This window comes from Benincasa hispida, chromosome 9 (assembly GCF_009727055.1).
Source record: "Benincasa hispida cultivar B227 chromosome 9, ASM972705v1, whole genome shotgun sequence".
In the NCBI taxonomy this organism is placed as follows: domain Eukaryota; kingdom Viridiplantae; phylum Streptophyta; class Magnoliopsida; order Cucurbitales; family Cucurbitaceae; genus Benincasa; species Benincasa hispida.
In genome coordinates, this window is record NC_052357.1 from 52,961,363 (window position 1) to 52,983,478 (window position 22,116).

The 22,116-nt window shown below is 34.7% G+C and overlaps 1 protein-coding gene and 1 non-coding gene across 16 annotated transcripts; one reads left to right on the forward strand and one right to left on the reverse strand.

Annotated features, from left to right (window-relative positions):
* Positions 1-2,880: 2,880 nt before the first annotated feature.
* Positions 2,881-16,399, reverse strand: LOC120085491 (uncharacterized protein At1g51745). Of its 15 annotated transcripts, none has more exons than XM_039041483.1 (8): positions 16,079-16,399; positions 15,915-15,979; positions 15,763-15,835; positions 13,852-14,178; positions 13,672-13,719; positions 5,983-6,572; positions 5,539-5,826; positions 2,881-4,503 (listed from the first exon to the last, which is right to left on the reverse strand). In XM_039041483.1, exons 4-8 carry the CDS (start codon positions 14,031-14,033, stop codon positions 3,314-3,316), a joined length of 2,298 nt encoding a protein of 765 aa, XP_038897411.1. In that variant the 5' UTR covers positions 14,034-14,178; positions 15,763-15,835; positions 15,915-15,979; positions 16,079-16,399; the 3' UTR covers positions 2,881-3,313. The 15 variants fall into 15 exon arrangements, with proteins under 15 accessions (XP_038897411.1, XP_038897410.1, XP_038897412.1 ...); XM_039041482.1 differs by having other exon boundaries at positions 16,058-16,399; XM_039041484.1 differs by lacking the exon at positions 15,763-15,835.
* Positions 16,400-20,545: 4,146 nt separating this feature from the next.
* LOC120087404 lies at positions 20,546-20,652 on the forward strand. Its single transcript, XR_005484543.1, has one exon. It is a non-coding gene; the product is annotated as a small nucleolar RNA R71 (small nucleolar RNA).
* The last annotated feature ends 1,464 nt before the right edge of the window (positions 20,653-22,116 follow it).

The window sequence follows — 22,116 nt, forward strand, 5'->3', positions numbered from 1 at the left end:
TTAATTTTTAGGTTATAATAGTTGTATTTAGGTTGTAAACTATTTTAGTTGGAATTATAATAGTTTGTGTTCGAGGTACAGACTTATTTTAGTTCTATAAAAAATAGTAAACATCATAACAAAAATGGATTTGAAATAACAATAATAGTTTATTGTAGGTCATAATAGTTGCAAACACTATTATAATTGGAACCTCAACCATAGAGTATACTATAATAGCTCACTCAATCCATTTGAAGCTCAAGCCCTAACACTCCTTAGAGTCTTAAATCAATACTTCCACGTAGAGATTAAAAATATCTTTTAATTCAAAGGATGATTTGGTTCAAATAAGTAGTTATAATAGTCTGTGATTGTATAATTTTGAAGTTAATATAACAAATTGTGGAGATGAATAGTACGTGTTTGTAGTGCATATTATTTTAGCATAGGTTCAAATAGTATGTGTATGAAGTACAAACTATTTTAGTTTGAATTGTAAGTCAGTGTTTAAGGTGCGAACTATTTTAGTATAGATTCAGAAAGTCAATGTTTGGAGTGCATATTATTTTGTATGAGTTTAAGGAGGTTGCTGATTTATTTAACGTGAAGATCTTAATTATAAGTTTAGGATTATTTTCGATTTCTTTCTTTCTTTTTATTTTTTATTATACAAGTATTGATCTTAAATTCCATATATGGGTTGTTGGTGATTTGATGTAAACAACTAAACTTCAAGATATGTGTTGTACATTTATCGAGTAACCTCATCTTCTCATTTTTTTTTTTATACTTTTCACATTGTTCAAGTAATTCAATTTTCCTCTCTGTTTCTATTTTCACATTTATCGAGTAACTTCATCTAACTTTCTTAATCTACTTTTTACAATTATCAAGAAACTTGATCTTAAACTTTACACCCCAAATACAAACTTACTAACTGTAATAACCTCATACTTATTTACTCTACCCAGTGGGCCAAATGTCCCCTTGGTAAATATAAATAAAAAGATTTTTCTGACAATTTTAAAAAATGTGTTCGATTTTAAGTTATGTTATTCTCTAACTCCATATTATTGCATAAAAATATATATCTAAAAATGATAGTTGCAAAATATTGGTCACCACCATGATGACCGACAACAAAAAAAAAAATGTCAACTTAGATACATGGTTTCCAAAAGAATGATGGTAGGTTATCGTTCAAAAGAAATTCCAAAAGAAGGGTAGATCAAGTGTGCTTTTCGAGGAGTTCATAATATTAAAATAAGTTTATGTGAATTGAATTAAAAAGTATGAAGCATTGTAGATGATTTATTGGGATATTTCTTATCTTATTCTCTTGTACAATTTTTTGAATGACTTTTTTTCCCATACATACATCGTTTTGTTGCTTTAAAGCTTTGATGAGCTCATGAAACAAGTTATATATGTTTGGATGGACTAAAAGAACATCTTCTTGATTTGAACCGTCCAGGTATCAAATTATTATTTATGTTTTATTTAATAATTTTTATGTAATTTTAATATTTTTTAATTTTATTCTTTTTGTGACTTAATAAGTATTGACCATTTTTGTAATTTTATTATGAACTATGATGTGACATTAGGATTTTCTTTGGGAGACTATTAAATCCCTGCCTTTAGGTTGTTTAAGAGTCCTACGATGAATTGAGATTTAGCCCTTGTGCTTCTTTTAAGTTTAGCCAGGATAGCTTCTTGAATTTTACAATTCATATGTTGAGTTGCAAGCCAATAACATTCAAGTGGGATTGTTCATTCAATCTTGTGAAGTGTTCGAATCTTGGACCAAGGAACTTGTTTTTTGTCTAAAGATATTTGATCTTAAGGCAATCTGTGCCTAACCCAATCCTTAGAGTTGAAATTCTTTTATTTATTAATTTTAGTTGATATTCATCTAATGCATAATATTTCAAATTAATGTTTTCTTCATTTGAGAAGATTTGATTTATTTTCTTTGATATTGATAGCTAAAAATCGATCACATTATCATGATCTCAAGTTGTCGAATATACTCATAATATACTTAAAATGTAAATATGACTTACATATATTTTGATTTATCTTTTAATGTGTTTATAAATATATTAAAGAATGTTAATATACATTATATACATTGTTCGGTATACTAGATATATTGGACAAAATTATCTTATTCATGCCCTTATCAATTGTATTTTTAGAAAATTCAAATATATATTAAATATATTGTGTTGTTTCTAGTTGGTTAGGTTTTGAAAAGATTATTTTGGAAAGTTCATAATGCAAGCAACTTTTCTTAAATGTCTTTTAGTGTATATATGTGTGTTAAAATGATCTAAAAAATAAATTAAGGCAAAATTTTATGTAAAATAAAAGCCCGGTAGACTCTTTATGTACAAAATAGAAAATTTTAGTAAATTGTGTAATAGATTTAGACTCACGAGTAAAAAAACCCATAAACTCAAAGATATACGTTAGTAAAAGAAAATAGAAAACTAAAACTCTAACCCTCTATGGTAACTATTTGGTTTCTTATTTTTAGTTTTTGAAAATTGAGCCTATAAATACTTCTATCTCTAAATTTCTTATTTTTGTATCTACTTTAACTAATGTTTGCAAAAACCAAACTAAATTTTGAAAACTAAAAATAGTAATGGTTAAACATTTGTCTTTTTCTTTTTTTTTTTCTTTTTTAGATTTTGACTAATAATATAATTCATTTACTTTAAGATGCAAATTATCATAAAAAAATTAGGAAAAAATTTAATTACAAACTAAAAAAAAATATTATCAAATGAGATCTAAAATTAAGAATAAGAACCCCTTTTGTCGGGTAGGAGTAAGAGAGGAAGTGCATACAAACATTCTCAAACAATTGCATAATGTAAAAGGATCACAAACTGAAAACATGCCCGTAGAGTAATCATCATTGCAAATGGTACAGGGACCAGAGTTATTTACAAATAAATTTCCCCTCGCAACTGAAGACTTTCCACCCTTAAATAACTATATAAGATTTACAGTTATTCGGTCTCCAGATTTCTTATAACTTTCCAAGTTCTGTAATTCTATCAGACTAAAACAGATCAAAGTAACTATCTTGTATTGAACCAAAATATACTCTATAAATTCCACAATAACCTACCTTAAAGAATACGGTCAAAGAATACGGTCCTAATTACTTATTACAACTAAAGCATCCTCAGTGACTTGATTTATCAAAAGAATCAGGTTGGCAAAATAGGTTCAGGTGTAGCCAGGGGATATCGAAATCGATTGGCACCGAGGATATACATTTATTTCGGGTTGTCAACAGTATACACATAACTTGTCAAGGATCTCTATTAGAATTATTATTTAACAATACCATATTATTAGTAGCTTTTGAGGGTGGCCTATTGATCTTCTCTAATAATCTACTGAATACTAATTTTACTGGTATGCATGCTACAGTTGGGGGGCCAGAAGATTCTGGTTTGATAGATCCATTAATTTGACAAGTTACACTATCATGTATTGGCATGTTACTAAAATTCTGCTCAACAGCTATTGAAGACAAAGTTCTAGTCTTCTGGATAGAAGATAAGCTTACTTTCTTAGCCATCTTTTTTGGGAGCCTTCTATCATTTGAAGGTCCCCGAGGAATGTGAGGCTGTTCCCTACCCTGGCCTGCTTTCTGACGGTAGACCCCAGTTTTAACTCTTTTGAATCTTGATTTCCTTTCTTGATCACCAAAAGGTGAATCATAGCCAGCTTCTTCACCATCCAGTACTGTTGGTAAATGAGGGCGAGGGATTCGAACATTTGCCGTCCTCCTTGCAGTCCTCCAAGATGGTTGGAATGCTGTGTTTCCATCATTTTCACTGAGTGCATTACCTAGACTATCAGAAAGAATGGTTTCAGAAAAACCATCTTCTAGAGTTTCAATTTGAATTGGATGTCCAATTATAGCTTGACCATTTAACTTGCTCATAAGTGATACGATAGGAACAGGCTCTTTCTGGTAACTTGCATGGACCTTCACATCAACATCTATTAATATAGTCCTTGGCATCCCACCAAAATGATGATGTAGACCATATAAGGGATTTTTGACATCCCAATATCCTTTCAAAGCAGGCTGACCTTCCCAATCATGCATATAATTTCTGACAAAATATTGATCTTTTGATACCATTTTAGACGTCAAATAATATTCCTCTTCCAATGCATCAACTCCCTCTATGCTGTCATCAAAATAATCATTCCTGTTACTGAATGTTGTTTGCCCATGTACCCATAGGTGGCTTGATGGTTCATCAACTCCACCGAGTTTTTTAGAAAAATTACGAACATTCCTTTTTCCCTTCAGTTGCCACTTAGACACTGCTTCGTTAGTAGATACAGGGTCGTGATGATAAAGGTGAGACATATCACCAGAATGCACAGAATCATCATGCTCCTCGCTGCTCACATTTCCATGCTCTTGTGTGTCCGTTTTTTCAAATGTATTCGGCTCCTTTTCTGAAGGCAAAGTAGAATCTGAAGAAATCAAATATATGGAATGAATTAACCAAGCAATAGAAACACTAAGCGCAAAAGCCAAGGAACACTAACCACAGACCAGTTATATAATTCAGAGATCCAAAACATGGAGAACAATTCAAGGAAGTTCTTTTTTGTTCTTTTTCTTTTTTTCTTTTTTTTCCTTTCCTTTTTGCAGTAACAAGTTAAAGTTGCAACCATAAGGGAAAGAAAAAGAAAACTCACATTCCAAAACACCAAATTTGTAATTCACAATTTTCCTTTTCCACCATTACCAAGAACAAGTCCTCAATTAAACAAATGCTAGAAGCAAAATATATAGCAATTTGGTATATCATATTCTCAGTGATAAATTTACTTTGGTATGTAAACGAGTACATCTAATACAGAATACCAAAGAGAAGGAACAAAACATCATCGGACCTATTTAAAAGCAATACAAGCATCGAAACTTGAGCTTCAGAATTGAAGCTCTCGTCTTTTGATTAAAAAAGTGAGCTTAAGAATTGATGTATCTGAAAAAAAAAAAAAAAAAAAAAGATTTGAATGCCTGGACGTATTAATTCCAACTCACAACACTACTAGCACAACTAAGAGCATATAGCTAAGAAGGAAAACATCCATAGTGAACACACATGTACAGAGACAGAATAAGTTGGACAACAATAGGATGGGTAATGAATAATAATCAAAATCGGCAGATTACATATTCTATCCTGAAACTAAAATATTGGGTCTTCTAAGTTCTACCACACAAAATATTATCACTCAAAGCATCTGGTGGAAGGATCACAATGTAGCCTAGAAATATGCCTAGATAAGCACGTCAATTGTGCTAGGGACTCCTAGACCATTCACAATTACAACATTGGAGGTGTGGAAGCCCAAAACATTTAATAAAAACAGCTAAGAAGGTGATCGTTTAAGATAAATGAGATTATTCTATCCACGAGGATAAGCATTCAAGTGTAACATATCATTGAAATCAGTAGCACACCAATTAATAGTGGAATATGAATACGACAAACATACATCTATATAAGTAATAACCTGAAAGTGCAGCCATGTCATTATCCATGTCCTGATCTGACCTGGAAGAATCAGAATCAGTTTCTGAGCCAGAAGAATCATTTTCAGATGAACCAGAAGCATTCTCTTCAACTAGGGAATCAGGCCGAGAAGGCATAACTCCAGATCCTAAATGGGGTGTTGACACCTCAACCTGACCTAGAGAAGATTCTCTGCATTCCAATGAATCACTAGAATCAGCTGGAAGATACATACACTTGCTCCTCTTTGCAAGATCAATTTGCTGCATCCCTGAAGAAGAAAAAAATATGATCCATCAATCTAGCTACCTGTGGCAATCTACTTCGGGATCGTTTATGAATGGTTGAGCAAGAAGAGCATTTGGACATCCCTTGCCCAGTGTTTTTCATTGAACAATTCAATATATTAAAACCATAAAATCCTTACCATTTGCATCACCACTATCATTTCCGATGTTACAAACACCAACAGGAGGAGCCAGAACACTGGTATCAGTTGCAAGCATTTCAAAACCATTTGAGACAACAGAAGAAGATAGAACCTTTCTTTTGGAAGAAGTAATTCTGAGCCCGAAGTCCTGCAAGCCTCTCATTCTCGGTCTTGCTTCAGAATGGTCATCCTCACCACTCCGTTGGGCTCCTTCATTTGCTTTAAGACATGGATCAATTTCATTGTCATAATTTACATCAATTATCTTTGAAAATTGGAGTGATTCAGAATGCCCATCGTTGATATCACCAGTTCCTATATGATCCGAAGAAATTATTCCCTTTTTTGCAGTGGCACCAGGTGATCCAATAATCGTTTGATCAAAATATAAATTAAGTTTTCCTTGCTTATTCAGTAGTTCCTTCTCAAGTTCAAGAGCATGAAGAATAGCATCCTCCCTACGTGCATATTTCTCCCTCTTCTTTATTGGCATGCCTTGCGAGGACTCTGCCCTTTCAATACAATCATCAAATTCACCACATCGAAATGGTTTTACTCGCTTGGACTTCTCTAAATTGTACCAATCCCTGAGAAATAGATAAAGATATAAAATACAATACACTGATAATAATAATAATTTTATAGAATTAAAAAAATAATCATAACATTTTTTTCCAAAAAAAAAAAAGGGTACAAAGCCTATGGATACAACCTTCTTGCTTATAAATTATATTGAACCCAATAAATTACCAAACTGATGTAGTCTTTATGTTACTGTTTTTGTTTAATATTTTTTATTTGTGTTGATATGTTTTAGTTAAGTTACATAATCATAGTTTTTAGGCTGTTTAAGGGCTTAAGGTCGCAACTTTAGTTGTTATTAACCTGTACAGCAGGTTGTAGGTTGTTAGTTTCCATCCTAAATATATTTGGGTGTTGGCTTTGTAGGGAGTGTTTGGACTACCAACTTGAAGTTGGAGCAATGGATTATTATAGCTCACTCCATGTTTAGAGTTCCAATCATAATAATTGGTGTTTCCAACTATTAGAATCTACAATTAACTACCGTATTATTATTCAAATCTCTCTTTGCTACAATGTCTATTGTAACACTTAATATTTCCTACTCATTCTCTTATTCTCTCTTTGTTATAGTATTTATTACTTCCTACTAAACTAAAATAGCCTCCACCCTAAACACAAACTATTATTACTTTCCAGCTAGATCGAATAATGAGGCACATAACCAACCACAACTACCTCCACCACAAGAAAATAGAGTAAAATTAAATCTTCGTTACCAAGATAGACCGGGGAATCAACACTAGGTGCATCCAAGATATATCAAGATTTACCAAGAAACTTCCAAGAACAGCCAAGATTAAGGACATATCATAGAAGACATCGAATCGATGTTCTAGATTCATCAAGTTGAAAGAAGAAAGAAGGAAAAGAGATAAAGTCATAAAGTAACAATTTCAAGCTGGAGTGGTAAAGTCATAAGGTAAAACTAGATCCACCAAATTTTTATGGGAAAAGAGATATATAGGCTTTTTTGGATTGGACAAAAGGGATGGAAAGTTTTTTCAAGTATGTGATCACAACAAATAAGAAAAAAGTAAGTTTGGTAGCTCTAAAATTGAAAGGGGGTGCTCCCACATGGTGGAAACTAACTAAAGAAAACAGGATGAGGAGTGTGAAAGTATACCGATCAAGACTTGGGAAAGATGGAAAAGAAAAGAATGTTGAGGTACCAATTCCCACCTGCACATTATGAACAAATCTTATAGAATCAATACCAAAATTGTCGACAAGGTTCAAGAGCATTGCTAACTACACGAAAAGATTTCATAGGTTGGGTGCAAGAACAAACTTAGTTGAGAGTGAAAATCATCTTATAGCTTGATTTTGTGGTGCGTTTATTGACAGCACCATAAAAGTGCTCTATTTCTTAGCTTAATTTAGCCTTGTTCGTGAAATTTATACGTTTATTGTCCAATTTTGTAGGTATTAATCATCCCAAGGACGGTCATTTGGAGCAAAAAGAACTCAAAAAGGAGCCCACTTCGACAACAGCCCAAAGTGCAGTTGTGCTCTACCTCAACGCAACAACGTAGCCCACTATGTATAAATAGAATTTTCTGATTTTATTTTAGAGGGGGAGAGTCCATTTTTCACCCAAATTTCAGACCTTCATCCCCAATCTTCACCATTCTTCTCTCACATTTTTCCTTGTATTTTCTCATCAATTCATTGAAGATTCCTACCAAGCATGTGTGGCCAAGGTAAGAATTTCTTGGGAGTAGAATTCTAGTTTCATTTTCTTGAGAATTCTAATTTCATTTTCTTGAGAATTTTGGTATTCGTTATGGATTAATTTCTACAATCTTGATTGATTCTTGAAAAAATTTAATATGAATTCATTTTGTAAATTGACAACTTAAGATAAGTGATTTCTTGAATGCAAAATTCATATAGCGCCAAGCATAGATTATGAATTAAGTTGATGATTAGAGACTTTTTCTTTGATTCTTGCAATGTATGAACTAATTAGATTCAATGAAATAATCAAATTTGAAATCTAGGTTTTTCGGTCTTTAATTCGTCACAAAAATGTACCCATTGTTCTTAATGCAAATTTGGATTGATATGGAAACCGTTAAGGATAGAAAATCATGAAAATTTTAGGTTAAATAAGAATTAGTTCTTGTTAACAAAAAGGGCAATTAGTGAATTTGTTCATTGTGCGGTTAAGTGAATTTTCCATCTCCTTAATTCAAGGATAGAAATTGAAATTAGTACATTCCTATTCCCAAGTGTTTTCAGAATGAGATTAGGGAAAAAAAAATCCAATGCTCTCTTCAGTTTTATTGCAAATTCTTCCAAATGTTAACTCTGGTTTCTTTTTACAATCTTGCATGACAACCCCTCCCCCCATTACACTTGAATTCAAAAGTTGTTTTAAACAAGTAAAAGTTTCCTTGTGGTTCAGACTCGGTCTTACCACTATATCTACATTTTTGAGGATATAGTTGTTTTAATCGATAAAAATTATTGTTTGATTGCTAGACTAGGGCATAATGACACCTATTCTCACGGTACATCCTTTATGAACAGACATCAAAGAAAAGGTTAAGGTACATCTCATTGCCTTCCTATCCAATGGAATATCTTTGGCCGAAACCATTGAAGAAATTAATGAACTTCAATCTAGTAGATCTAAAGGAAGGGCTTCTTGGGAAAACAAGAACGGTGGCTTCAAGAGAAACAACATGACAAACAATAGAGCCATTCTCCCATCATCTAATGTTGGAAGAAAAGGAAAGAATATTGAACCACCAACCGCCAAAGACAAACTACCTGAATCTTCTCCATAGAAAGCACAAAATCCATACAATCATCCAAGAACAGGAAAAAGTTTTCGTTGCGGCCAAGTGAGACATCTCTCAAATAATTGTCCTTCTAGAAAGGCCATAGAAATGATGGAAGAAGATGACAATGTAAGAGAGGGCAGCAGGGAATCAAATGAAGAAAACATCACCTATTTGGAAGCTGATGAAGGGGAACAACTTTCTTGTGTCATTCAGAGACTACTCCTTGCTCCTAAAACAGCAACACACCATCTCAATGTATGGAAAGATTTGTAGCACCATTATAGATAGTGGCAACAGTGAGAACATTGTTTCTAAAAAGCTAGTGAATGCCCTAAACTCAACAAAACCACATCTAGACCCCTACAAGGTTAGTTGGATTAAGAAAGGAGGAGAAGCAACTATTACATTACAGATACGTGCGATGTTTTATGGACGCTAGTCATTTACTTCTTGGAAAGCCTTGGCAATATGATATGCAAACTCTCCATTGAGGAAGGGATAACACCTATGAATTTACTTGGATGGGGAAGAAAATTGTTTTAATTTTTATGAGTAGAAATGGAGCTCACAAAGTAAGTAGAAAGTTGGAATCTAATGAAAGCTTCTTTACGATTTTAAAAGGAAAAGAGTTTATGTGGCAAATATATGGGGGCTTATAAGTCAAGGGGGATTTGGAAATGGCATCGACAAAATCTATACTAGGGGAGATTGAAAATCTATTATCCACATATCCTTCACTAATGGATACTCCCACAGAACTACCTCCATTACGAAACATTCAAAACCATATAGATTTTGTTCTAGGAGCATCATTACTTCACCTACCACACTACAAGATGAGCCCTCGAGAGTAAAAACATTAGATGACCAAAAAGCAGAACTTCTAAACAAAGGACACGTCCAGCCAAGTATAAGTCCATGTGCAGCTCCTGCCTTATTAACACCTAAAAAAGATGGTAGTTGGAGGATGTGTGTTGATAGTAGAGCAATTAATAGAATAACATCAACTACTGTTCTCCTATACCACAAATTGGTGATTTGTTGGACCAATTACGTGGGGCCAATGTGTTTTCAAAGATTGATTTGACAAGTGGATACCATCAAAGTCATCCAGGAAACAAATGAAACACAAAGTTCAAGACTAATAAGGGATTATTCGAGTGGCTAGTCATGTCATTTGGCCTTTCTAATGCACCTAGCACATTTATGAGGTTGAATGAATCATTTTCTTCCTTTCCTTAACAGGTTTTCGTTGTTTATTCTGATGACATGCTTATTTATAGTGAAACTAAACAAGAACACTTGAATCACTTGAAAACTGACCATTTTTTTTTTGTTTGCATCAAATCAATTGTTTATAAATTCTTATAAATGTTTACTTTAGTAATGAAATATTAGTTTTAGGACTCATAATTGAAGAGAGTGGAATTGAAGTTGACCCTATCAAAATAAAAACACTGAATGGCCAACTCCTAAATCCATCAAACAAGTACAATCTTTCTTGGGCTTAGCATCTTTTACAGAAAATTTATTAGAAATTTTAGTTCTATAGCAGCTCCTCAAACAGATTGCCTAAAAAGGGTACTTTCCGATGAGAAAACCCTCAAGAACTTAGTTTTCAGAGATTTAAACAGCACCTGCCCAAGAGTCCAGTCCTTCACCGACCAAATTTTTCCCTACCTTGTTGATGCATCAAGAGTTGGGATAGGGCTTGTTCAATCTCAAAACAAACATCCAATATAGTACTTTAGTGAGAAGTTGGGAGGTTCAAAACAATATTGGAGTACCTATGAGTTAGAACTATATGCTTTAGTTAGATCCTTAATCAATGGGACATTGCCTCCTATACAAAGAATTTATTTTGCTAACCGACCATTTTTCCCTTAAATAAATTCAATTACAAAAGAATATAAGTCAAATGCATGGCCAGTGGATTTCCTTTCTCCAACCATTTAATTTTATTTGAAAACATCGATCTTCGAAAGAAAGTAAGTGGCAAATCCTCTTGGTAAAAAAGAAAACATACTTACCATACTTCGAAGTGAAGTGACTACTTTTGAACATCTTCGAGACATATATGCTAATGATCCAGACATATATGCTAATGAAAGTAAGTGGCAAATCCTTTTGAACATCTTCATTTTGAACATCTTTGATGTATATATAATGATCCAGACATATATGTACATATATGCTAATGAACCACTTGATTACAATGTTCAAATAACGTTAATTCTCCTGACTTTCACATCTTTGATGGTTAATGTAGATTTATTATGCATTACTTACACATCTTTGAGAGAAAATCTCATTAAAGAACTCCACTCTAGTGGTATTTCCTGTCATGTTGAAAGGGACAAAACAATGGATCTCTAAACATGATAGGAAATTCATTAAACAGCATGAAATTTGTGGATAAAGCCAAGGAATTTCCTTGAAAACCAGGTTTGGCTACAGTAGAACAAAAGAATAAGAAAGACTAGCATAGCATTCTAAAAGACCTTCATTTCCAAGTGTCCAAATATCTAATTGAATCCCTGCCACATTCACTTCTGATTACACAGAATTGGTTCTCATAGTAGAGTAAATCTCGTATTAGCTGAAAATCTTGTCCCACACCAAGTTAGCAGTCCAGCCTACAAAAGCTCTAGAAGCATCACCTTTAATTCTTCTAGTAAACAACCATTCCAGCCAAAGCGCGTGAACAATCTACAGCCCACAGTAAGAGAGCAGCCAAAAAGGGTAACTGATGAACTCATCCTTCCTCGAGCAGTTGAAGCACGCTTGTGGAAGGAGGTGGATATGCAGGTTCTTCCTTGAGTATTTATGCCTTTCAGGTAAAGGACTGCAAAGACTTTACCTTTTCGTGAACATTAAATCCTGAACTTTGATCTCAGGTCTTCTTCAAGCATGCAATTATTCTTCAACAAGAGAGTGGCTAATTTACAGGAGTATTTATCAGAATCTTCCTTCCAAATTAAGCTATCTTGATGTGATTAGAGGCCACATTTTCCAATCTATCTAAAAATCAGCCACTCTTCAAACTCTCTATCCTGTAGATTCTTCTTAAATCTATATCCAATGTAAATCATTAGAATCCCAAAATCCTCTACCACCAATAAATTTTTCAAGCAATTGCATAAAGTCTCGAATAAATGAGTGAAAGAGGAGAATTTGGCAGCCAATGGTCTTCCCAAATCCGAGAACCAAACTTCGGTTCCTTTCCTCCAAACTAAAAACCAACTTTGTCTTTCCCAAATTTCTGCACTTGGAGAAAAACAAGGGGCTTCAGAGCCACCCAAATGGAAACTTCTAACATTTCAACCCAACCAGTGCATCCCACAGATGCTAGCAATAAAGATGGCGAATCATATGGTTGTTACTTGATTCTTTGCTTGAATCTTATGAAACACTTATCTTCTAGGCACAGATGTTGACTGGTGTACTCTTCAACCAATTGGAGTTTTCTTTGTGATAATTGTAAAGTGCTTTAGCATGAGCTTATTTGAAAGGAGAAAACCTATTGGCGCTATTTGGTGTGTGTGCATTTATTGAGCTATTTGGTTGGACTACACCACCTAACTTTTGAGTTTTGAGTTCAGTGGACACATTTTCTATACCAGAAGCATTCGGTGTAATCAATTTCTAGTTTCTATATGGAAGCATTCAGTGTAATCAATTTCTAGTTTCTATATGGAACAACCTCCTCATGGGAAAACTCCGAGTAAAGAACAAAAGTATCGGAACAATTTTGAGTTTAGTGGACAACTTTTCAATGCAACAAGCTTTTGATGTAAATCAATTTCAGTTTCTAGATGGTATACCCGTTGTAGAAAAAGCCAGAGCAAAGAACAAAAGTATCATAACCAGATCTACGAACCCATGCCAGGAAGAGCCAAAGACTACAGTTGATCATATTAACCAGGAAGACGAGTCAATGACTAAGATGACAGTGTTTCCTTGGCACAAAAATTAAATATAACAAACTCCTTGTGAAGTCTGTTTTTGCTTTATCTTCTCGCACAAGGACATCCTCCACTAACACAATTGACTCTAGTTCTAAACAACCTACCCTCTGTAAATTGAAACAAGCAACTCATTCACAACCTTTCTGGCATGTCTTTCTTAACAATGTGTTTCTCAACCTGAACAGAAACAACCAATAAAGTCATCTTCTAGCAAATAAACCTCTTCCAAATTCTTTGTACTTCGCAATTTCCCAAAGCAAACACTGAGATAATCAGTATGATCTTGGATACTAAGACATAAGGTTCTATCCCTAGATATGCACTTTCGTCATCTAAAACTCAACTTGTTATTGGACACATTGGATAGTTTCCATCTTTCTTCAATATTCAAGCTTCAAACAAAGAAACAGATATAAACCAGTGTAAGCGAAGACATAACACCAATGAAACAGAGGAAGCTAACTAAACAACAGATGAGGAAATAAGTATAGAATTCAAAGATCATAATGAGGATCCTAACTTACACACTGGCATCTTCTCTTCCAAGGAGCTTGACTGGAGTTCCAGATCGAGGTGATGTAAGGTGCGAAGATGAAAGCTCATCAGAACCCAAGATTTTACCGGGCCACCATGAACCATTCCTCCTTCGAACCCACACGATCGATCCCACAGCATAATCAACCGCACCAGATCCAGGACTCCCCATTCTCTCTCTTCACCTATCTAAGCCCTTTTCTCTCACCCCCCCACCCCTGGTTCCAATAAAGCAACATGCAAGCAATATCAAATCAACCTCCGGCGAAGAAGAGTGAGGTGCGGAGAATGATCCGACAATGTGCAAAGATGGGGATCTGCAAAGATCGATACTGATTATGATTAGGGTTCCCATTCAAATTTGGGGATTTCCATTTCTAGGGTTCTTGATTAAAAAAAATGAAAAGATGAGCAAAGTAAGCACCATTGAGTGTGTAATATGATGAAAAATAAACATAGAAGGATTTAAGAAAACAATGACCGAATACTCACCAACCAAGCATGGCCAATAATAATACAAAGCAACATAAAACCTTTTTTTTCTTTTGAGTTCAACAACATAGGGGACTGGGGGATTCAAACCTCAGGCCTCTTGATTGAGATACATGCTTAAAATCAATGGAGCTATGCAAAAAGCAACATAAACTTTAGATACTTCAAAGAAGAAGAAAAGAAAATTGAAGGAAAAAAAGAGGCTCTTCATGTGAAACGTGATAAATGTTGTGTTTAGACAAAAGCCACTCACGAAACACTAAAATAAACCGGCCACTAATCTTTTAGAATGTCATCGATATTCACTATTCATGCCTCATGCCCTCCTTCTCTCCGTTGAATGGTTGATAGGTAATAGATTACCACACAAATGAAACAATATACAAGATTCCAACACATTAATTAAGAGTCTAGAACTCAATGACCCACCTAAAAACACAACTATTGTAAGAACACATTTTTCTAAGACTTCTAGTAGGGTCATTACCTCATGCATGCATAAACTATAAAATGAACTCTTTACAAACTGTGCTAAATCGACTGGCTTTATTAAATAAATAACCTCAAGAAAATGAAAAACTCCATTAACTAAAAAAACTTTAGTTCGGGGTTCCCCTAAAAAAAAAAAGAAAAAAGAAAAGAAATAAAAACCAGCAAAATTTCATGTTCAATAAATGCAACATACTAGTGGATGTTGCATTCACCAAATAACCCATATATGGGTATCTGAGTGAGTATTTAACCCACCCTACCATAGATGTGGTGAGTCTGTACAGTTTGGTAAGTCTCGAAGGAAATACAAACCTATATCTAGTGAATCTTAAAGGAAACACAACCTCTAACTGGTGAATCACAAAGGGAACACAACCTCTAATGGGTGAACCCAAAGGGATCACACAAATCTGGTGATCTCGAAAGAACACAAAACCTCCATCTGGTGATCCCGAAGGAACACAAAACCTCTATCTGGTGATCCCGAAGGAACACAAAACCTCTATCTGGTGATCCCGAAGGAACACAAAACCTCTACTAGACCCAAAGGTTCAGATTCATGGCTACGGGCAGGAGGCAATTTTCTCTAACATATATAACATGCATCATAATTCTAAGTTCCACAACATATAAACATAACATATCTCATATAGCATCATGCTCATACATCCTCATAAATCATGTAAATCACAGACAAATTACATCAGTAGTCCAAAGAAGCCAGCAATTTCTATCTAACTATGTGACGCCTGGCACAAAGACATTCTAGTAGTAATATAACTTACCTCGAATTTAAGCTCAAATATTTATCTAAGTCAACTAGTTTCAAACCTAAGACATGAGCCAAAAATCTAATTGAACTTTTAGGGCCTAATCTCAATTTGCCAAATTTATCAAAACATCTCCAATTAACTTACCCAAAAAACTATTAGTTGCCGGAAAACCTCCAACTCTACTGGACAACCACCAAGAACTCGCTAAACCACAACCCTAACATCCAAAATTCATGGATATCATCAAATCGGAACCAATAATTGATGGGCATTCAAGAGAAACCTCACACACTTACAAAGTTTCATCGAACTCGACCCCGAACCTGCTGGACAGCAATCAATCACGCCTCAGCCCTTCAGTCTAACACCAAAACGTGATGGGTATTAATAAATCGAAGCCAAAACTTAGTGGGTGTTCAACAATCTTCAAGAAACCCACCTGAATTAATCAAATCCATACCCAAATCCAAGATTCCAGCGAAAACCCAAGGCAGTGGCGGCAGCGACGGCGCTGGATCGACGGCGACTGCGGATCTGGCGGCACTGATGAAGACCAGCGGCTGGCTCGAGCTCAACGGCGTGGCTACTGACCGTCGGCGACCTGATTCGAGACGGCAGCGAACGCTGACGCACGGCGGCGACGTCTGGGGTTTCTGGTCATTGACCGGCGGCGGACGAAGGAGGGCAAAAGAGAGTCGGCGGTGCAGATTGACAAGAGACGAGAGAGAGATTTCGTGGGAGGGGGGGCGGCTGAGTATTAGGGTTAATTTTTCTTTTTTTCTTTTTTAACCCATTTTTATATATATATAACCTTTTAGTCAAACTGCCGATTGACTTTTATTAAGTACATATATTCCATTTTCCTTTTAAATCTCACAAACACAAATCCAAATCCAAAAATAACTGCCTCCAAAAAAAAATTCAAAAATAACTTTAAAAAAAACCAATCTTATATCAACTAACCCAATCTTTCAAATCTTCTCCAACACAACAAATTTTCTATCACATAAAAATTGAAATTGAAGCATGCTAATTCGATTTTGGCCTCAAAGTTCAAAATTTTATAATACAAATAATCCAAACAATCTAATTACAAATCACCTAGAAATTTGGAATGTCAAAACCATTTAGTGCAAACGACAATAACAATGAGGAGGTATTTGATAAATGGATATAAGTTGTTGAGTTGGGTGGGTATTTATTATCCATGTTTGTTAAGCTCATAAAGAAAAACTGTGGGTTATTAAAACCACTTTTTTACCTACTCAAAACTAACCCTAAAATCTATTGATATTTTCATTTTCTTCTCTCTTCCCTCATCTTTGCCATTTGGATTCTCCCTGATTTTTTTTAATCATCAAACCTTTGGAATGTCACTTTACAAAAATTTGATATGATGATTTGGTTCATTGTTTTTGTTGGATTTCTTCCAAGGATCGATCTTATCTTATGTTATGTTCTATCTGACGCCCTCACTATGTTATATTATAAGTATCGAAAAGAACATATATTTTGTGAATTTTTTTGGAAATGGCCACATGTTCGGTCATTTCATATTATTTTTGTGATCTTATGAAAAATGTTACTGTACTATATCACATTCTCACCATCATAATCAAATGAAAGGTAATTATCCTATGTACAATTTCAATTCCAAATATACTATCCATATTATATAAAAATAAACGGTATGATATGTGAAATAATAATGTTAAGTTAGCAAGATTCAATATATATACATTCCATAAACCAATTAGTAATTGGGATAATTACCTTCAATATATATACATACAATATACAATATACCAATTAATTGAGCAACAATATAAAATGTATTTTGTTGGTATATTTTACAGATTGAAGAGAATTAGAATTATTATAGTTTTTTAAAAGAATATATGAAAAATAATCTATTATGTCCTACAAATTGAGAAAAAAAATTGAGATTGTCCCAGTTTATGTCATAAATGATTTGAGAAAATACGTGTATATTTGAAAATTAATCAACAATAGCAAAACATAGAACTAAAAAATAAAAGAATGAAATAAAAAACAAACAGAAAAAAATAGAACTAATCTCATTCACAAAAAACTACATCAGATCCCCCAACTTAACTCAATTCAACTCTGCACAACAAACACAGACAATAATTACCAACTCAACTCAATTCTGCAAATAAATACAGACAATTTAACTCCCCAGACAATTTAACTCTCCAGATAATAATTATCAACTCAACTCAACTCAACTCTCTACATTTATCACGCACCAAACACACCCTTAGTTCATTTTTTTGTCTGTCCACAAAAAGTATCAAAATAGACTACTTTGTCGAACTGTAATCCCCTTAAAGTCTAGCAGCTGGAATTGAGGAGAAAAATTAAATCTCAAAACAATTTTCATTGTCATAAGAGGGACTTCATAAAAAGATTATTTCATTACTCAAAGTAGCATCCTCATGAACTCAAGCCCTTGTGCAATGTTCCAACATCATTTTGCAATTCAGAGAACTATTGACCCAAAAATTGAAAACCCATTGAAAATTTTAAAAGAAAACGACAATTGACACGCCTGACAACACCAACCCACCAATCACCTATTCATTATATCGTTTTATTTTCTTGCTGATCAACACATATTTCAGTCAAACGAGAAGATCAAGCGACAAAAGAAGAGAATAATGAAGGGAAAAAAAAACTTACCCAGTCGCTGGCTGCGATAGAACAAAACGAATCTAGTGGAGATTGTCGACTAGAAACCAAATAAAGCACTGAAAAAGTCAAAAGAGCAAGCACAGATCGAGTGAGAGAAATGAAGAGATGCAAAGAAAGAAAAGGAGAACTCAACAAGAAAGAAAATCATGAGGACTATGACAGTATGCTAGCATTGAGCATAAAATGTGGAAAAACATAAATTTAAAAATGATCATTATATGGGTCTTAAAAAAATAATAAAGTAATACATCATTTAGTGATATGTTAAAATATGAATAGGAGTAGTATTAGAAATCTATATTTGTACTATCTATCTAATTTTTTTAATTTAATCTAAATACAAAAAGGGCTATAGGAGAGAATTTTTTTGTTTTCCTTCCGCTTCTTTTAGATGATGGTCATAAAATTATTTTAGATAATTTTAATTTTAAATTAGAAAATAAACTTTCCTTAATCTTGAGCATCATGTGTAAAAAAAATCAAGTTTTATTTTCTTTTTTTATAATCACACATAAAAGAAAAAAAAGATAAATCTATTTAAAATCTAAAAGGGCTATGAAGAAGAAACTTCTAATTTTCTTTTGTCTCTTTTAGATGAAGATCATATGATTATTGTTAAGTAATTTGAATTTTAACTCATTATATAAACACTTCCTAATTTTGAGCTTGACAAGTAAAAATAAAAATAAATAGATTAGTTTTATCTTTATATTTTGAGAATCACATATTTGCTCAACTCTTTGAATCTTCGTCGAACCTTAAGTGAGGTTATTGCATCCTCAACCGAACTGAACTCATGTGGAACTGAACTCCATTCGGCCATATGTTGGAATGGTAGTAGCACGCAGCGGAAGGGATGCGGATCGATAAGCACTCTAATTGATTAATTTTGGCATAAACGAAAACATGCTCAAACAGAATTTAATGGGTTTCAAGACATACCTTTGAAGAACCGTTGAAATCTCGATTTTCAGCTGCTAATTCCTCCAAATCTTTGTGCAGACCACCACAAGATCTTCCCTACTATTCTCTTGGTACTCTAGATTGAGTTGTGGGATTCAAAATAAGCTGGAATCAAAGAAAACTTGGAGAATGCTCACAATAGCAACCTAATGAAGAACACCTTCTTCTACCCGAATTTTCAGCTAAAATTCTATCGGTTGCCATCACTTCAACTTCACTCTAATCTCTTCAATATATTGTAGATTATCATGCAAAGAGATTTGCTGCATGAGATGCAACTCATGCTTGGAGTAAATGAATCTTGAAGATGGTGGGTTATTTGTGAGCTAGTTGAAGATGAAGTTGAAAAATCAAATTTTTCACTTTTGTGTTTTTCTATTTCCAAAATTCAAAATTTATTTTAAAATCATATTTGATTTCAAAAATCAAAATTTATTAGTTTTATTAGAAAATTAATTTGTGAAAGCTCACAACCTGACATTGCTCCTTACCCGAACCCTCTCGGTTGCGTGGAAGCTCGGTTGAACTTGGCAGCGCCCCTTGCGGTCTATTTTTTAGCTCATTTGCAATCTGACCCATTTGCAATTCAAGATTGCGGATGGACGTAGCCTGACTTTGAAGCACTGTCTCATTTTTCTCTATATATTGCTTCAATAGGCTTTCTAGAGAAGAAGATTGTGGTGGTTGTTGTGAACTACTTGCTTGGTTACTCTGCTGACCGTTGCTACGTTGGAAGAATCCTTGTAGCCCTTCTTTTTGTGCCACAGATTGAAAATTTTATTGTTGATTCTTCCAAACAAAGTTTGGGTGGTTTTTCCACCCGGGGTTGTAGGTGTTGGAAAAAGGGTTGTTTTTTTACAAAATATACAGACTGTGGGTTTTGTGGGCAATCCTCCATAGCATGCCCATCACTGCAAGTCACACACCTTGTGGTGTTTTGACTTATTGCGTTGATTTGCCCACCTTGCGTTGTTGGGTTGCTAATCGTCATTCCTTGAATCAAATTCATCATTGCGGTCATTTGATTCTGCAATGAAACAATAGCATCGTTATTTGCATCAGAATCTTTGATTCTTAATCTCTGGTTGCTCTCCCTCTAGTCTTCATGATTCTTGGAGATGCAGTCCAGGATATTCTTCGCCTCATCATAAGTCTTGTTAAGCAGACCACCAACTGCTGCCGCATTGGCAGCGGTCTGCGAAGAGGATTCAAACCGTGGTAGAAAATTTCCATTTGCAGGCAATCTGGTAGCCCATTATGCGGACAATCTCGAACCAACCTCTTAAACCTCACCCAGGCATCGCTGAGTGATTCGTCCATATCCTGTTCAAAGTTAGTAATAAGCTTTCTTCGTCTGGCATTCTCTGTAGGTGGGAAATACTTCTTCATAAACTTCTCCACCACCTGCTCCCAAGAAGTGATCTCTCCTGGTTCGAGTGAATAAGCCCATTTCCTTGCCTGATCACAGAGAGAAAATGGAAACAACGTTAGTCAAACCTCCTCAGTAGAGATGTTTGGGAACACAAAAGTATTGCAGATTTCAATAAAACTTCGAAGGTGGGCATGCGGATCTTCGCCACGCCTTCCTCCGAATTGACCTACAGCCTGGATCATCTGCAGCATCACTGGTTTCATTTCAAATCTACTTCCGTCTAAGGTAGGCCTCATGATTTCCGGAGAGAAATCATAGAGGTTTTGCGATGCATGGTCCCTAATGGGTCTATTGCAATCGTTTGCCAACAGAATTGGATTTGCCATGACATTGTTGTTGTTTGGTGCTTCATTCCTAGGCTGCTCCACTATTTCTTCTTTATTGAAATGTGGTTGTTGTTGGCGTTCTCTCAGTCTCCTTCGAAATGTTCTCTCAATCTCCGGGTCGTAGTTCGCCAGAGATTGAGAGTTCTGCAAAGAATTCACAAAAATTACCATTAACAACTATTTTGCCAAAGTCCCCGACAACGGCACCAAAAACTTGATTGCTTATTTTTGTGAATGTGGAAATGATGGATGATATGTGTTGATAGATAGCGTTGTGCACTAAGTTTTCCCAGCGGAATCCAAGAGTAAATTCCTCTAAGTTTCCTGGTAAGTCCAGGGTCGAACACAGGGACTTGTGAAAATAGTTGCGTTGGAGAATTTTATGAAAACTTGCGGTAACTGGTTAAATAAATAAGTGTTTGGTTGTTATTGCGTTAATGAAAATAATAACAAATGGGGCAGAGTTCGAAAAGAGATGGTAAACGGGAAATATGATGAATATGCGTGAACGGGTTGAGAAGGAATTCGGCTAACACTCCCTAGGATGTGTTCATGCTTTGTGATCATACAACATGCATACAATAGTAAACCACCTCTTGGTGTGAATGTCATGGCTTTTAAGGCTCTAACGTATGCGATAATATGCGATAAGTCTACAGGGTTTACACATAAACCTCTATCTCTATTTATGCTATGACAACATGACATTCACACAAATATGCGACCACACAATATCACTCCTATTCCTAATATGCATGCGATGCAAGTTGGCAAACAGAGCTTATCTCTAAGTTCCTATCTCTTGTTTATGCAAGCCTAATCTTTTGCTCTTTCGAGTCCAGATTCTAACCTAGCTCTCTCGAGACATTAGGTTCTTTCTTTAGACTCTCTCTCGAGTAACTCTAAAGGGTATTTTCCACAACATAAAACAAGACAATCGCAAGCAATGAACTTCCTAGATCATGGTAGCTTAGTTTCTCTCAACCCATTCAACTAGTTTAGCTACTCATGCGTATTAAGAGAGTGAGCAGATGTAGAAATAGAACTTCCATTGAATAGATA

What these genes read in the sequence shown, in the direction of transcription:
- LOC120085491 (XM_039041484.1), bottom strand. Translation starts at nt 14,033, where the DNA reads ATGGGGAGTCCTGGATCTGGTGCGGTTGATTATGCTGTGGGATCGATC. An exon ending in GGAAGAGAAGATGCCAGTGT is followed by an intron (nt 13,720 to 13,851) that starts GTAAGTTAGGAT and finishes CTTTGTTTGAAG; the next exon opens with CTTGAATATTGAAGAAAGAT. An exon ending in TGATAGTGGTGATGCAAATG is followed by an intron (nt 5,827 to 5,982) that starts GTAAGGATTTTA and finishes TTTCTTCTTCAG; the next exon opens with GGATGCAGCAAATTGATCTT.